General features: G+C 46.9%; 1 protein-coding gene across 4 annotated transcripts in view; it reads left to right on the forward strand.

The window, feature by feature from the left end:
* Positions 1-477: 477 nt before the first annotated feature.
* Positions 478-17,563, forward strand: part of siae (sialic acid acetylesterase) — a 77,484-nt gene continuing 60,398 nt past the window's right edge. For 3 of the 4 annotated variants that reach the window (XM_059638920.1, XM_048562398.2, XM_048562400.2), the window contains exons 1-3: positions 478-675; positions 2,728-2,886; positions 17,001-17,185. In XM_059638920.1, coding sequence (XP_059494903.1) covers positions 606-675; positions 2,728-2,886; positions 17,001-17,185 — 414 coding nt within the window. In that variant the 5' untranslated portion in view covers positions 478-605. The remainder of the gene's footprint in view (positions 676-2,727; positions 2,887-17,000; positions 17,186-17,563) is intronic. The other variant, XM_059638921.1, reaches the window with a different exon arrangement.

The raw sequence follows: 17,563 nt of genomic DNA on the forward strand, positions 1-17,563 counted from the left end.
GAATGTTCCACGTACCCCACAATGAGACAAGGATAACTGGGGCCTGCGGATATCCACAGTCACACCTTCAAGTTTAAGAAGTAAGCACAATCTTGACAATGGGGATGGAGAGAGTGATGTATGAGGTTCAGGCTTTCCCTCCAGGAACGAGCGGAGAGCGCTGAAACCATCGAGATGAGGATGGAAGTACAAAGAGTTTACACATCCATTGTAAACAGGCAGCTGGAGCCAGCTATCTGGAAATCCTATAAACTGATGTGAAGTATCAGAAAAATCGCTGCTGTAAGCTGGGAAAGACTGGACAATGGGAAAACAAAATCAAATCTGGGTAGGAAAAAAATATATTCTATGTGAAAGAAAGAGGGCGTGCCTGCGCACTCCTGTTTGCAGACTTCGGCAAAGGAATCCACTCGGGGTGGGACTGCGCAGGGATGGGGCCGGAGATAATGGGGGTTGGGCCATCTGGTGAAGGGGGCGGGGCTGAGAAGGGTCTAGGCCCAAAGCGTCAGCTTTCCTGTTCCTCCGATGTTGCTTGCCCAGCTATGTTCATTCAGCTGTACACCATGTTATCTTGAGGTCCAGTAGATGGTGACAGTTGGATAATAATGGCGAGACGGAAGTTCTTGTGTTTGTTTGTTGGAGTTGCGCTGTTGCTGGATTACAGGTTTTGTAAAGGTAAGTGACCATGTCTCCCTCAGTTATTGAAAATTAGTATGTAATCAATGCTAGTCAAATTCTCAAGAGTATTGTTCTGAGGCAGAGCCGATAAAATGTGGAGCTGGAGATGCACAGCAGGTCAGGCAGTATCAGAGGAGCAGGAAAGTTGACATTTCGGGTCTCGACCTTTCAGTAATGGAGTGGGGGAGGGGAGCTCGGCAATAAATAGGGGGAGGGGTTGAGATGGGGTAATATAGGTGGGACGGTGATGTGGGGGTTAGTGGGGATTAGTCAGTGAGAGGGGTGGGGTGGATGGGTGGCAAAGAAGATGGACTGGGAGTGAGAGATGAAGGATGTGGGGGTGAAGGGGAGGGTTGGATGTGGGGGTGAAGGGGAGGGTTGGATGTGGGGGTGAAGGGGAGGGTTGGACGTGGGATGAGGCTGGGGTTGGGGAGATTTTGAAGCTGGTGAACACTATGTTGAGGTCACTGGGATGTAAGCTCCCAAAGCAGAATATAAAATTTTGTTCCACCAGTTTATGTGTGGGCTCATTGTGACAATGGGGGACACCCAGAGAGTGGGAGTTGAAATGGCTGGCAACTGGAAGATGGTATTGATTATAGCAAACAGAGCCAGATGTGCCGTGAATCAGTCACTGAGTCTGCGCTTGGTTTCTTTGAAGTAGAGGAGACCACGTTGGGAACGACGGATGTAGTAGACCAGTTTAGAAGATGTACAGGTGAATTTCTGCCAGATTTGGAAGGATTGTTTGGGGCTGTGGGATGGAGATGAGATGAGAGGGGAGGTGTAGGGATAGGTCTAACACTGCCTGCAGTTGCAAGGAAAGGGGCCAGGTGTGGTGGAAAAGTTGGGGAGTGTGGAGCTGATGAGGGATTCAGAGTGAGTGGTTTTTATGGAAAGCAGATAGGGATGAAGGAAATATCTTTTTGGTGGGGCCTGATTGACTGTAGGTGGCAAAAATGGTGGAGGATTTGGAGATGAGTGAGGTGGTATGTGAAGACTGGGGAACTCGATCCTTATTGTTCTTGTGAGGAGAGGGTTTGAGAGCAGAAGACCAGAAAATACAGTAGATGCGGTTGAGGGCATTATGAATCATGGGGGAGGGAAGTTTTGGTCCTTGAAGTAGGAGGACATCTGGGATGACTGGGAATGGAATGCTTCATCCTGGGAGCAGATGCAGCAGAGATGGAGGAGTTGGGAGTATGTGATCACATTTTTGCAGGATGGTGGGTGAGAGGAGATGTATTGAGTTAGCTGTGGAAGCCAATGGGTTTGAAATGGATATTGGTACGAAGTCAGTTGTCAGAGATGGTTCAGGTGAATTTTAAGATCAGAGTGAAAGGTATTAGTGAAGTGGATGAACAGTACGTTTTCTAACCTGGTCTGTTGTATTCGTTGCTCTAATGTGGTCTCCTCTATACTGTAGAGATCTAGTGCGGACTTGGTGACTGATTCGTGGGGCATCTATGCTCTATATGCTTCAACCAACACCAGCCATTTCGAGTCCCCCTCCCACTACCACTCTCTCTCCTTTGCTGACATGTCCAACCTGAGTTGCCTCCACTGTCAAAATGAACCCACTTAAACTGGAGGAGCAGCACCTTATATTCTGCCTCAGGAGCTTAAAGCCCCATGACCTCAACATAGTATTCACCAGCTTCAGAATCTCCCCACCCTCAGTCTCATCCCATATCGAGCCTGCCCTCTCATCCCTGCCTCCTTGACCTGACACAACCTGTTCATCTTCCTTCTCTCCCAACTGCTCCACCCTTCCCACTGAGCAATCCCTACAAACCACTGACCTGCATCTACCTATCGCCATCCCACCTGTCTTTCCCCCGGCACCCCGCTGCCCCCACCTTACTTCTGAGCTCCCTTCCCCTTTCCCAATCCTGTTGAAGTGTCCTGATTTGAAATGTTGACTTTCCTGCTGCTCTGATGCTGTCTGACCTACTGTTCTTCTCCAGCCTCACGTTTTATTGTCTGACTTCCAGTATCTGGAGCCCTCACCATCTCCTTGTTCTAAGGCAGTTTGTTTCTGTCTTTCAGAGTTTGGATTTGCATCTTACTATGCTAATCATATGGTGTTACAGAAAGAACCTGCTCGAGCTGTGATTTGGGGATATGGTATCGTGGGAGCGATAATTCATGTGATCGTCCAGAGAGAGAACACTGCTTTTACTCACAAGGTGACAGCAGTGAAAGAAGGTAGGGAATTGTATTAGAGATAATGGGAACTACAGATGCTGGAGAATCCAAGATAATGAAATGTGAGGCTGGATGAACACAGCAGGCCCAGCAGCATCTCGGGAGCACAAGAGCTGACGTTTCGGGCCTAGACCATTCAGAGAGGGGGATGGGGTTAGGGTTCTGGAATAAATAGGAAGAGAGGGGGAGGCGGACCGAAGATGGAGAGAAAAGAAGATAGGTGGGGAGGGGATAGGTCAGTCCAGGGAAGACGGACAGGTCAAAGAGGTGGGATGAGGTTAGGAGGGAGGAGATGGAGGTGTGGCTTGGGGTGGGAGGAAGGGATGGGTGAGAGGAAGAACGGGTTAGGGAGGCAGAGACAGGTTGGACTAGTTGTGGGATGCAGTGGGTGGAGGGGAAGAGCTGGGCTGGTTGTGTGTTGCAGTGGGGGGAGGGGACGAACTGGACTGGTTTTGGGATGCGGTGGGGGAAGGGGAGATTTTGAAGCTGGTGGAGTCCACATTGATACCATTGGGCTGCAGGGTTCCCAAGCGGAATATGAGTTGCAGTTCCTGCAACCTTCGGGTGGCATCATTGTGGTACTGCAGGAGGCCCATGTTGGACATGTCATCTAAAGAACGGGAGGGGGAGTGGAAATGGTTTGCGACTGGGAAGTGCAGTTGTTTATTGCGAACCGAGCGGAGGTGTTCTGCAAAGCGGTCCCCAAGCCTCCACTTGGTTTCCCCAATGTAGAGGAAGCCACACCGGGTACAGTGGATGCAGTATACCACATTGGCAGATGTGCAGGTGAACCTCTGTTTCATGTGGAAAGTCATCCTGGGGCCTGGGATAGGGGTGAGGGAGGTGGTGTCGGGGGCAAGTGTAGCATTTCCTGCGGTTGCAGGGGAAGATGCCGGGTGTGGTGGGGTTGGAGGGCAGTGTGGAGCGAACAAGGGAGTCATGGAGAGAGTGGTCTCTCTGGAAAGCAGACAGGGGTGGGGATGGAAAAATGTCTTGGGTGGTGGGGTCGGATTGTAGATGGCGGAAGTGTCGGTGATGATGCGTTGTATCCAGAGGTTGGTGGGGTGGTGTGTGAGAACGAGGGGGATCCTCTTTGGGTGGTTGTGGCAGGGGCGGGGTGTGAGGGATGTGTTGCGGGAAATGTGGGAGACGCGGTCAAGGGCGTTCTCGACCACTGTGGGGGGGGGGAAAGTTGCGGTCCTTGAAGAACGTGGACATCTGGGATGTGCGGGAGTGGAATACCTCATCGTGGGGGCGGAGGCGGAGGAATTGGGAATAGGGGATGGAATTTTTGCAGGAGGATGGGTGGGAGGAGGCGTATTCTAGGTGGCTGTGGGAGTTGGTGGCCTTGAAATGGACATCAGTTACAAGCTGGTTGCCTGAGATGGAGACTGAGAGGTCCAGGAAGGTGAGGGATGTGCTGGAGATAGCCCAGGTGAACTGAAGGTTGGGGTGAAGGTGTTGGTGAAGTGGATGAACTGTTCGAGCTCCTCTGGGGAGCAAGAGGCGGCGCCGATACAGTCATCAATGTAACGTAGGAAGAGGTGGGGTTTGGGGCCTGTGTAGGTGTGGAAGAGGAACTGTTCCACGTAACCTACAAAGAGGCAGGCATAGCTGGGGCCCATGCAGGTGCCCATGGCCACCCCCTTAGTCTGTAGGAAGTGGGAGTAATCGAAAGAAGTTGTTGAGGGTGAGGACGAGTTCGGCTAGGCGGATGAGGATGTCGGTGGATGGGGACTGGTCGGGTCAACCTCTCCACCCCTCTCACCCACTGCAACCTCTCCCCCGCAGAACGGGCAGCCCTCCGCTCCCTGCAGACAAAGGTGGTGCACCATCAAACCCGCAGACAAAAGTGGTGCAGTGGTAGTATGGTGCACTGACCTCTACATCACCGAGGCCAAACGCCACCACCTCCTACTGCTCCCTCGATCATGACCCCACACCCGAGCACCAATCCATCATCTCCAACACCATTCATGACCTCATCACCTCAGGGGACCTCCCACCCACAGCCTCCAGCCTAATTGTTCCCCAACCCTGCACGGCCAGTTTCTATCTCCTTCCCAAAATCTACAAACCTGCCTGCCCTGGTCGACCCATCATCTCAGCCTGCTCCGGCCCCGCCGAACTCATCTCCACCTATTTGGACTCCATTTTCTCCCCTTTGGTCCAGGAACTCCCTACCTACGTCCGTGACACCACCCACGCCCTCCACCTCCTCCAGGACTTCCAATTCCCTGGCCCCCAACACCTCATTTTCACCATGGACATCCAGTCCCTATACACCTGTATTCCGCCTGCAGATGGCCTCAAGGCCCTCCGTTTCTTCCTGTCCCGCAGGCCCGACCAGTCCCCCTCCACCGACACCCTCATCCGCCTAGCCAAACTCTTCCTCACCCTCAACAACTTCTTTAGATTCCTCTCACTTCCTACAGACTAAGGGGGGGGCCATGGGCACCTGCATGGGCCCCAGCTATGCCTGCCTCTTTGTAGGTTACGTGGAACAGTTCCTCTTCCAAACCTACACAGGCCCCAAACCCCACCTCTTCCTCCGTTACATTGATGACTGTATCGGCGCCGCCTCTTGCTCCCCAGAGGAGCTCGAACAGTTCATCCACTTCACCAACACCTTCCACCCCAACCTTCAGTACACCTGGGCCATCTCCAGCACATCGCTCACCTTCCTGGACCTCTCAGTCTCCATCTCAGGCAACCAGCTTGTAACTGATGTCCATTTCAAGCCCACCGACTCCCACAGCTACCTAGAATACACCTCCTCCCACCCACCCTCCTGCAAAAATTCCATCCCCTATTCCCAATTCCTCTGCCACAACCGCATCTGCTCCCACGATGAGGCATTCCACTCCCGCACATCCCAGATGTCCAAGTTCTTCAAGGACCGCAACTTCCCCCCCCCACAGTGGTCGAGAACGCCCTTGACCGCATCTCCCGCAACACATCCCTCACACCCCGCCCCTGCCACAACCGCCCAAAGAGGATCCCCCTCGTTCTCACACACCACCCCACCAACCTCCGGATACAACGCATTATCCTCCGACACTTCCGAAATCTACAATCCGACCCCACCACCCAAGACATTTTTCCATCCCCACCCCTGTCTGCTTTCCGGAGAGACCACACTCTCAGTGACTCCCTTGTTCACTCCACACTGCCCTCCAACCCCACCACACCCGGCACCTTCCCCTGCAACCGCAGGAAATGCTATACTTGCCCCCCACACCACCTCCCTCACCCCTATCCCAGGCCCCAAGATGACTTTCCACATTAAGCAGCGGTTCACCTGCATATCTGCCAATGTGGTATACTGCATCCACTGTACCCGGTGTGGCTTCCTCTACATTGGGGAAACCAAGCGGAGGCTTGGGGACCGCTTTGCAGAACACCTCCGCTCGGTTCGCAATAAACAAGTGCACTTCCCAGTCGCAAACCATTTCCACTCCCCCTCCCATTCTTTAGATGACATGTCCATCATGGGCCTCCTGCAGTGCCACACTGATGCCACCCGAAGGTTGCAGGAACAGCAACTCATATTCTGCTTGGGAACCCTGCAGCCCAATGGTATCAATGTGGACTTCACCAGCTTCAAAATCTCCCCTTCCCCCACCGCATCCCAAAACCAGCCCAGCTCTTCCGCTCCACCCACTGCATCGCAAAACCAGTCCAACCTGTCTCTGCCTCCCTAACCTGTTCTTCCTCTCACCCATCCCTTCCTCCCAACCCAAGCCACACCTCCATCTCCTACCTACTAACCTCATCCTACTTCCTTGACCTGTCCGTCTTCCCTGGACTGACCTATCCCCTCCCTACCTCCCCACCTATACTCTCCTCTCCACCTATCTTCTTTTCTCTCCATCTTCAGTCCGCCTCCCCCTCTCTCCCTATTTATTCCAGAACCCTCACCCCATTCCCCTCTCTGATGAAGGGTCTAGGCCCGAAACGTCAGCTTTTGTGCTCCTGAGATGCTGCTGGGCCTGCTTTGTTCGTCCAGCCTCACATTTCATTATCTTAGGTAGTGAATTGTACTTGCTTGTATAATCTGTATCCAGAATGTTTTAGTTTTGGTGATAATATTGGTGGAAAAGGCTAGAGTCAGCCTATCCCTGGACGTAGAACATCAATGTTGGGATTGGAATAAAGGGAGTCATTTTGGATTATAATTAGGAGATGTTTCTCGATCTGGTTGTGAATACCCTGGAAGGTTCTGGATGCTCAGCTGTTGAGCATTTTTAAGATTGAGATTGAAAGACTACTACACACTAGGGAAATCAAGGGATGTGAGGCTCAAGTGGAAAAGTAGATTTAAGGTTGAGGATCAGTCATGATTTTATGAAATTATGTAGCAGGCTTGAGAGGCTGTAGCCTATTCCTGATTCTCTTTCTTAAATATTGATGCTGCCATTATAGAGTAAAATAGGAGGTAGCAAGGAATCACCCCAAAAGACTTCCAACACCCAAAAGTAGAATATGCACCTTAGGGAACCTAAGAAAGCAATTAGAAGCACAAAAAGCAGGCATGAAAAAGGACTTGCAAACAGGATTAGGGAGAATCCTAAGATATTTATAAATTTGTTATGGGGAAGAGGTTAATCAGGGAAAGAGTAGGGCATATTCAGGACCAAAGGGGCAATCTTATATATAAAGCTGCAGGATATTGGCAGGGTGTTGAATGAACGCTGAACTTCAGTCTTCGCTTTGGAAAAGAAGAATGTAGGAACGGGATTCAGGGAAAGGGACCATGAACTTGCAGAGTTTGACATGGGAAGTGGGGAGGTATTGGAGGCTCCCTCAGGCTTAAAAACAGACAAATCCCCCTGATCTAGAAGAACTGCACCCCAGGCAGCAATGGAAGGCAAGGAAGGAAATTGCAGGGACTCTGACACATGTTTAATTCCCCTCCGACCACATGGGAAGTGCCAATGGACATGAGGATGACTGATGTGGTTCCATTCTTTTTAAGAGGGCTGTTAGAGATGAACCAGGAAATTACAGACCAGTGCATCTCACATCAATGATAGGGCAGCGACTGCAGAAAATCGTGAAGGAGCAAATAAATGCTGATTAAAGTCATAAAGTTAAACAGCATGGAAACACCCTTCAATCCAACTAATCAAGACGGACCAAGTTCCCAGACTACACTTAGTCCCGTTTGCTTGCATTTGGGCTATACCCTCTAAACCTTTCTCATTTGTGTGCTTATCCAAACGTACCTTTAAAATATGCTTCCTGTTTTGAATTCTCGCACCCTAGGGAAAAGACCTTGACTTTTACTTCTCTCTGCCCTGCATGTTTTTGTAAATCTTTAAGACCATTTCTCAACCTCCTATGTTCCAGTGGAAAAAATCCTAGCCTTCCAGCCTATATTTATGACTCAAAATCTTCATCCCTGGCAACATCCTAGTAAATATCTTCTGACTTGAAAAGGTGTGGGTTAGTCATGGGTAATCAGCATGGCTGTGTCAGGTGGAGGTCATGTGTAACCAGTTTGTTAGAAATTTTTGAAAATATGATCATGTATGTGGGTGAGGGAAGTTCAATTGATGTAGTTTATGTTTTAGCAAAGCTGACAAGGTCCCGCGTGAGAGACTAATCAAGAAAGTTAAATCTCATGGAATTGAGGGAAACTTGGTGGGATGGATCAAACATTCATTTGGTAGAAGGCTGTTTGAGTGCCTGGAGGCTGGTGTCCAATGGTGTACCACAAAGATCAATCCTGGAACCTTTGTTTCTTACGGACATAAATGATAAAGATGAAAATGTGGGGGCGGGAATATTAAGTGAATTTGCAGATGATACTAAAATTGGTAGAGTTGTTAACAACAGTGAAGAAAATTGTAGTGGTTTACTAGAAGATATTGATGTGTTGGCGAGAATGTCAGACCAGTGGCAAACCCTGCTAAGTGTTGAAGTGGTGCACATTTCAAGAAGAAACAAAATGAGGGAATATTTAACGAATGGCAGGACGCCGAGTAGCTTAGAAGAACAGAAGAATTTTTGGGATGTTATTCACCGGATCTTTGAAGTTGGCAGAGCATGTGAATAGGACAGTTGCTTTCATCAGTTGTGGCACAGAGTATAAGAGCGCGTAAGTAGTGTTGGAGTTGTACAGAGAGTTGGTCAGGCCACAACTGGAGTACTGTGTGCTGTTCTGGTCACCTCAGTCACAGGAAAGCTGTGATAGCACTAGACAAGGTAAGGAGTAGGTTTACCAGGATGTTGTCTGGCCGTGAGAAATTAAGCTTGAAGCAGAGACTAGATAGGCTTGGATTATTTTCTTTAGAGCAGAGAAGACTGAGGGGACATGATTCATGTGTATAATATTATGAGGAGTATGGACAGGACGATCAGAGAGTAGCTGTTTCCCTCGGTTGACAGATCAATCATAAGAGGGCATAGTTTTAGGGTAAGGGGCAGGAGATTCAGAGGGGATTTACGAGAAAACTTTTTCATGCAGCACGTGATGGGAATCTGGAATGCACTTCCTGGGAACGTTGTGGAGGCTGGGAACCTTATGACCTTTTTAAAAGGTATTTGGATGAGTACTTCAAATATTATGGCATTCAAGGATATGAGACGTGTGCAGGAGATTGGGATTAGCATATTTTTAGTGGTAGTTATATCAGTGCAGACTCGGTGTCGAAGGGCCTTTTCTGCAATGTATGAACCTATAATTAAACCACCTTTTAGAGAGAAGTGGGCATTGCAGGGGTTGGGAGGTATCATCACCCTTAACAATGATATTTTGATTTTAATAAGCTTCCAGTCACCACATATGACTTCTGTTAGAGTGCCCCACTGAAGACTGCTTCACCCGTTAAAAGTTTTTTTTCTTTTTTCCCCTCTCGTCATCTGACCAAATGGGTTGGATTCAAATTTGCAGAGGGAAGTAAGGGTGGAGACAGTAGCAGATTGGTTCAAGTCTTCAAATTCCAGATATGGCAGAGGACTCGGGCAATAAATGTCAATTCCTGTTTAGAAACTGGGAGGAGGAGGGACTTGTAACGATAGATTATTCTTTTTGACTGGTGGTGAGAAAACTGAGTGAAGGATCAGAGTGAAAATGGTCACTTGAAAGTATCTTGGATTAGCGAATGCAGATCAAATGAAGTTTAACTAATTTGATTAACAGAGGGTTGATAAGCTTGGAGTTCAGATAAAATACTGCTTCTTCTGAGCAAAATTGAAGTTGTACAATTAAAGTGGCCGGACAAGTATAGATATAAAATTAGCCAAGGTACAGAAAACACAGGGTAATTGTTGTACTTTAGGCTCAAAGGAATCAAACAATGGTATTCACCAGCTGCCAGTATTGCCCCCATTTTTCTTTTGAATATACATTAAGTGGAGGGTGGCATTAGTGCTAAACTATTAATCCAGAAACTCAAATGGTGGAATCTGAGTTTATTTTAAAGAAAGTAACTTCCATTAAGAAGCAACTGATGACTGTGAAACAATTACCAATTGTTAGAGTAGCGTATTTGGCTCACTAATGTCCTTAAACTCTAAACCCACAGCAAAATGGTTGACTTTGAACCGTTTTCTGAATTGGCTTAGTGAGCCATTCTGTTCAAGGTCAACTAGGCAGAAGCAATGAATGCTGGCCAGTCAGTGATGCACATGTCCTACAAGTGAATAAAAATAAATTAATAACCTAAAAGGTAGGATTCTCGGCAGTGTGGAAGAACAGAAAGATCTTGGGATCCACGTCCATGGATCCCTCAAAGTTGCTACCCAAGTTGTTTGGGTTGTAAAGAAGACATATGGTGTGTTGGCTTTCATTGGCAGGGAAATTGAGTTTAAGAGCTGTGGGGTTATGCTGCAGCTCTTTAAAATTCTGGTTAGACCATGTTTAGAGTATTGTGTTCAGCTCTGCTCACCTCATTATTGGAAAGATGTAGAAGCTTTAGAGAGGGTGCGGAGGAGATTTACCTGGATGCTGCCTAGACTGGAAGGCAGGTCTTATGAGGAACGGTTGAGGAAGCTAGGGCTTTTTTCATTGGAGCGAAGAAGGATGAGAGGTGATTTGATATAGGTTTACAAAAGGGACTTTTTCCAAGGGCGGAAATGACTATTACGAGGCGGCATAATTTTAAGGTGAATGGAGGAAGGTATAGGGGAGACTTCAAAGGTAGGTTCTTCACACAGAGTGGTGGGTGTGTAAAATGTGCTGCTGGCAATGGTAGTGGAGTCAGATTCTTTAGAAACTTTTAAGTGAATCTTGGACAGGCAAAAGGAGGATTGTAAAATGTAGGGTAGATTGATTTTATTCAGACAGTAGGTTGGCACAACATTTTAGGCTGAAGGGCCTGTTTTGTGCTGGACTGTTCTATTTTCTGTATTAAATTGTAATTTTGATTTGAAAATGTGCAGGTGTTACAAACAGTGAAGAGGGTAGTTGCGAGAACATAAATAAAATGGGTAGGAACATGGCAGATGTAATCGGTTGTAACAGTGAGAGGCAGTGTGAACTAAACTGTAGTTTTAAAAGGTGTCAGGACAAGTGAGATTAGAGGTATTCACATCTTTGAAAATGGAGATATTCGTTCACAACAAACTTTACAACAGATGAAGTCTTTGCATTCTGGAAGAAACTTATTTAAAGGTGACCAATTGTACAAACAGTTAGAAGTACATATTTTGTCAAGAGTCTAGCCTTTTTTCATTCATTCATGGGATGTGATGTCTCTGGCTCGGCCAGCATTTATTGCCCTTTTCTAAAAGCCCTGAAGAAGGTGATGGTGAGCCCACTGCCTTGAACCAGTCTCGCCCATGTGTGAAAGTACACCCGCAGGGCTGTCATGAAGGGAGTGGCTGGATTTTGACTAAGATTTTATATCGATAAGTTATTGAATATGAAAGTCTGGGATAATGGGATCTGCAGATGCTGGAGTCCAAGATAACAAAGTGTGGAGCTGGATGAACACAGCAGGCCAAGCAGCATCTCAGGAGCACAAAAGCTGACGCTTCGGGCCTAGACCCTTCGTCAGAGAGCTCTCATCACAGAGGCCCGAAACGTCAGCTTTTGTGCTCTTGAGATGCTGCTTGGCCTGCTGTGTTCATCCAGCTCCACACTTTGTTATCATGAAAGTCTGGGAACTGTTTTCTTCTGACTCAAAAGACAGATTTATTTTTGATGAGCAGCATGGTGGCTCAGTCCTTAGCTCTGATGCCTCACGCCACCAGGGACCTGGATTCAATGCCAGCCTGAACTGTGCAAACTCCACAAATTTTCCATATGGCTGTATGGATTTCCTCTTGGTGTTGTGGTTTCTTCCAACAGTCCATAGATGTGCAAGTTATGTGGATTGGCCATGCTAACTTGCCCATGGTGTCCAGGGATGTGCAGGCTGGTGGATTAGCCATGGTAGATGCAAGGTTGCAGGGATAGGGTGGGGTAATAGATCTGGGTGGGATGCTGTTTGGAGTGCCGGTGTGGGCTGAATGGCCTGCTTCCACACTGTAAAGATTTTATGATTCAATTTTATTCAGGGAATAAAACTTTTTCTTTGAAATGGTCCCGATTAATTTCAGCATTCTTTTCTTTAATCTCACATGGAATTTGAGCGTCACTGCATTTGTTGCTCATTCAAGGTTAACTTTGACCTGATTGAAATGGTCTCAATAGCCAGAGGGCAATTAAACTGAGAGTTTGGAGTCACATATGTACCAGCTTGAGTAGGGTTGGCAGATTTCCCTCCATAAAGGACATCAGTGAACCAGATGGGTTTTTATGTCAATTGACAATGGTCATTATTATTTAGCTTTTGTTTCTAGATTTTGGAAAAAAAAACATTTTATCATCTGCCATGGTAGGATTTGAACCCATCTTCCCAGAGCACTGGTCTGGAATTATGCATTACCAGTCCAGTGTCATTAACACTGTGTGTCTGTTCATATAATCCCAGAGTATATGATACCCTTTGGCCCATCAAGTCTGTACTGACGAAACTATATATGAATCCCATAAGCCTGAAGCCTTGAATGTTATGCCACTTCGTGTTTCTCCGAGTACTTTTCTCAAAAGTTGTAATATTTCCTGTCTCAGCTGTCTTCTTTAGGCAATTTCAGTTCCCACCACGCCCTGGTTAAAATAAGTTTTCCTCAAATCCCCTCTAAACCTCCTGCCTTTCACTTTAATATTATGCCCCTTGTCATTGACATAGAACAGAGAACAGTGCAAGCCCTTCAGCCCACGATGTTGTGCTGAACTTTTATCCTAATCGTAAGGTCTGTCTGACCTCTACCCCTATGTTATACAATCATCCATATGCCTATGTAATAGCCGCTTAAATGGCCCTCATGAGGCCAACTCCACTATCCTCTCCGGCAATGCATTCCACGCCCCCTGCCATTCTCTGAGTAAAGAACCTACCTCTGACCTCTCCCCTATATCTAGCTCCACACAATTTAAAACTAAGCCCCCTCATAATAGCTACCTCTACCCTGGGGAAAAAGTCTCTGGCTGTCTATTCTAGCTATACTCTGATCATTTTGTACACCTCTATCAAGTCACCTCTTATCCTTCGTTTTAAAGAGAAAAGCCCTAGCTCTCTCAACCTTTCCTCGTAAGACCTTCCCTCTATTCCAGACAACATCCTGGTAAATCTCCTATGCGCCTTTCTCCAATGCCTCCACATCTTTCCTGTAGTGAGGTGACCAGAACTGGACACAATACTCCAGATGTAGCCGAACCAGGCTTTTGTATAGCTGGAGCATAACTTCATGGCTCTTGAACTTGATCCTTCTATTAATGAAAGTTAACACACCACATGCCTTCTTAACAGCTGTATCCACCTGGGTGGCAGCTTTCAAGGAACTGTGACCAGGAACCCCAGGACCTCTGCTCCTCCACACTGCCAAGAATCTTTCCTTTCACCCTGCTTACTGCTTTCAAGTTTGTACTTCCAAAATGAATCGCCTCACACTTTTCAGGGTTAAACTCCCCATCTGCCACTTCTCAACCCATCTCTGCATCCTATCAATGTCCCTTTGTAACCTAGAACAGCCCTCCACACTGTCCACAACACAACCCACCTTCGTTTCGTCTGCAAACTTGCTAATCCACCCTTCAACTCCTTCAGCCAAATAATTTATTAAAAAATCACAAATAGATGAGTACCCAGGACAGATCCTTGTGTTATACCACTTGTAACTGAGCACCCGTGTTGCATATTTTCCATCCACTACCACCCTTTGTCTTCTAAGGATCAGCCAATTCTGAATCCAATCTGCCACATTTTCCCCATTCCCATGCCGCCTCACTTTCTGCAGTCACTCTATTAGGATTGTATTATAGGCTCCCTAAGAGTCATTGGGCAATTAAGGAGCTGAAATGTCGTCTACTCGCTAAAGATGTATAAACATAATAATCGTACAATTACATTAGGGATTTCAACTACCTCAGTATCAATTGGAACAATCATAGCACAAAGAGTTGAGGGAATATCGACAAGCTTTTATTGTCAATACCTAATTCTAGAACATAGAACATAGAACAGTACAGCACAGAACAGGCCCTTCAGCCCACAATGTTGTGCCGACCATTGATCCTCATGTATGCACCCTCAAATTTCTGTGACCATATACATGTCCAGCAGTCTCTTAAATGACCCCAATGACCTTGCTTCCACAACTGCTGCTGGCAACGCATTCCGTGCTCTCTCAACTCTCTGCGTAAAGAACCTGCCTCTGACATCCCCTCTATACTTTCCACCAACCAGCTTAAAACTATGACCCCTCGTGCTAGCCATTTCTGCCCTGGGAAATAGTCTCTGGCTATCAACTCTATCTATGCCTCTCATTATCTTGTATACCTCAATTAGGTCCCCTCTCCTCCTCCTTTTCTCCAATGAAAAGAGACCGAGCTCAGTCAACCTCTCTTCATAAGATAAGCCCTCCAGTCCAGGCAGCATCCTGGTAAACCTCCTCTGAACCCTCTCCAAAGCATCCACATCTTTCCTATAATAGGGCGCCCAGAACTGGACGCAGTATTCCAAGTGCGGTCTAACCAAAGTTTTATAGAGCTGCAACAAGATCTCACGACTCTTAAACTCAATTTCCCTGTTAATGAAAGCCAAAACACCATATGCTTTCTTAACAACCCTGTCCACTTGGGTGGCCATTTTAAGGGATCTATGTATCTGCACACCAAGATCCCTCTGTTCCTCCACGCTGCCAAGAATCCTATCCTTAATCCTGTACTCAGCTTTCAAATTCGACCTTCCAAAATGCATCACCTCGCATTTATCCAGGTTGAACTCCATCTGCCACCTCTCAGCCCATCTCTGCATCCTGTCAATGTCCCGCTGCAGCCTACAACAGCCCTCTACACTGTCAACGACACCTCCGACCTTTGTGTCGTCTGCAAACTTGCTGACCCATCCTTCAATTCCCTCGTCCAAGTCATTAATAAAAATTACAAACAGTAGAGGCCCAAGGACAGAGCCCTGTGGAACTCCACTCACCACTGACTTCCAGGCATAATATTTTCCTTCTACTACCACTCGCTGTCTTCTGTTGGCCAGCCAATTCTGTATCCAAGCAGCTAAGTTCCCCTGTATCCCATTCCTCCTGACCTTCTGAATGAGCCTACCATGGGGAACCTTATCAAATGCCTTACTGAAGTCCGTATACACCACATCCACAGCTCGACCCTCATCAACCTTTCTAGTCACATCCTCAAAACACTCTAAGTTTTGTAAGGCATGACCTACCCCTCACAAAGCCGTGTTGACTGTATTTGATCAAGCCATGCTCTTCCAGATGGTCATAAATCTTATCCCTCAGAATCCTTTCTAACACCTTGCAGACGACAGACGTGAGACTTACCGGTCTTTAATTGCCGGGGATTTCCCTATTTCCTTTCTTGAAGAGAGGAATTACATTTGCCTCTCTCCAGTCCTCAGGTACGACTCCAGTGGAGAGCGAGGATGCAAAGATCTTCGCAAGTGGTGAAGCAATTGCATTTCTCGCTTCCCAAAGCAGCCGAGGACAAATCTGGTCCGGGCCTGGCGACTTGTCAATCTTAATGTTTGACAAAATTTTCAGCACATCAGCTTCGTCTATCTCTATCCATTCCAGCATGCACACCTGCTCTTCAAAGGTTTCATTCACTACAAAGTTGGTTTCTTTCGTAAAGACAGAAGCAAAAAACTCATTTAGGGCTTCCCCTACCTCCTCAGGCTCCACACACAAGTTCCCTATGCTATCCCTGATCGGCCCTACTCTTTCTTTGACCATTCTCTTATAAATGCATTGTAAAATATCCCAACGTTAAAAATGCAATATAATTAGTCTAATTTATTAATGGGATGAGGGCGTCACTGGCTTGGCAGCATGTATTGTCCATCCCGAATTACCCAGAGGGTAGTTCAGATTCAACCACATGTCGGCTAGACCAGGTAAGGATGGCAGTTTCCTTCCCTAAAAGACACATTAGTGAATGAGATGGGTTTTTCCGATAATCGGCAGTGAATTCATGGTCATCATTGGATTCGTAATTCCAGATATTTTGTTGTCTTAAAATTCCACCATCTGCCATTGCAGGATTTGAACCTGTCCCCCCAGAACATTCTCTGGATTAACAGTCGAACGATAATACCACGAGGCCATGGCCATCAATAAATATATTCCTGAGGCCTCTACTGACAAGGATTTGTTTTTGATTGGTGTTAAATTATAGTCACTGCTTCAGCGGTGTCATTTTGGGATGGCATGGTAGCTCGGTGGTTAGCAGTGCTGCCTCAGTGTCAGTGACCTAGGTTCAATTCTAGCCTCGGGCAATTATGTGGAGTTTGAATGTTTTCCCTGTGTCTGTGTGAGTTTCTTGTGAATGATCTGGTTTCCTCCCACAGTCCAAAGATGTGCAGCTTAGGTAAATTGGCTATGCTAAATTGCACATGGTTTCTAGGGTGGGAAATGCAGGGATAGGGTAGGGGGTGGGTTTGGGTGGGATGCTGCTTGGAGTGTCGGTGTGGACTTGATGGGCCAAATGGCCTCTTTCTCTACTGTAGGGAATCTATCATCCTATGATAACTTCCACCTCCCTCCACTTAGCACTGGCACCTCACTTTTTTTATTTCTGTTTTATTTTTCAGGTGGGCTTGGTAACATCAGTGTCTGGAATGTCTCCCTTGAACCTGTTGGTCCCGGCGGTCCATTTCTGATTATTGCAGAACAGACGTATTTCAGAAGGGTGGACAAAATTGTTTTAAAAGATGTTTACTTTGGAGATATCTGGCTGTGTGGTGGGCAGAGCAATATGGCTATGACAGTATCACAGGTAATTCCTCTTTTTCCCTTGTTGGAGGAGGTCTGTGGAGAAAAGTCTGTGCTGTTGTCAGGAAAAAGATATACACCATTTTGATATGACCTTGGAGATACACGATCGCCACAGTTAGGGAGTATTGTAGGTTCCTCACCTAAGAAAGGCAGTACCGTGTAGCATAACACGCTATGTACTGTTTCTGGCTGACTGAGATCTCATTACATTCTTATTGTTGAGCCTGTTTCACAGTACTTTTCTACTTTGCCAACTGGTCACTGGCTGAGAAAACACAAACTTTTTGCTTGTTGCCATTCAGAAGCCAAGGCATTGTCCTGCTTCATAGAATTATGGCGGCGCAGTGTAGAAGGTGGCCATTAGACAACACTGAAAACA

This window comes from Stegostoma tigrinum, chromosome 32, assembly GCF_030684315.1.
Source record: "Stegostoma tigrinum isolate sSteTig4 chromosome 32, sSteTig4.hap1, whole genome shotgun sequence".
Classification (NCBI taxonomy): Eukaryota; Metazoa; Chordata; class Chondrichthyes; order Orectolobiformes; family Stegostomatidae; genus Stegostoma; species Stegostoma tigrinum.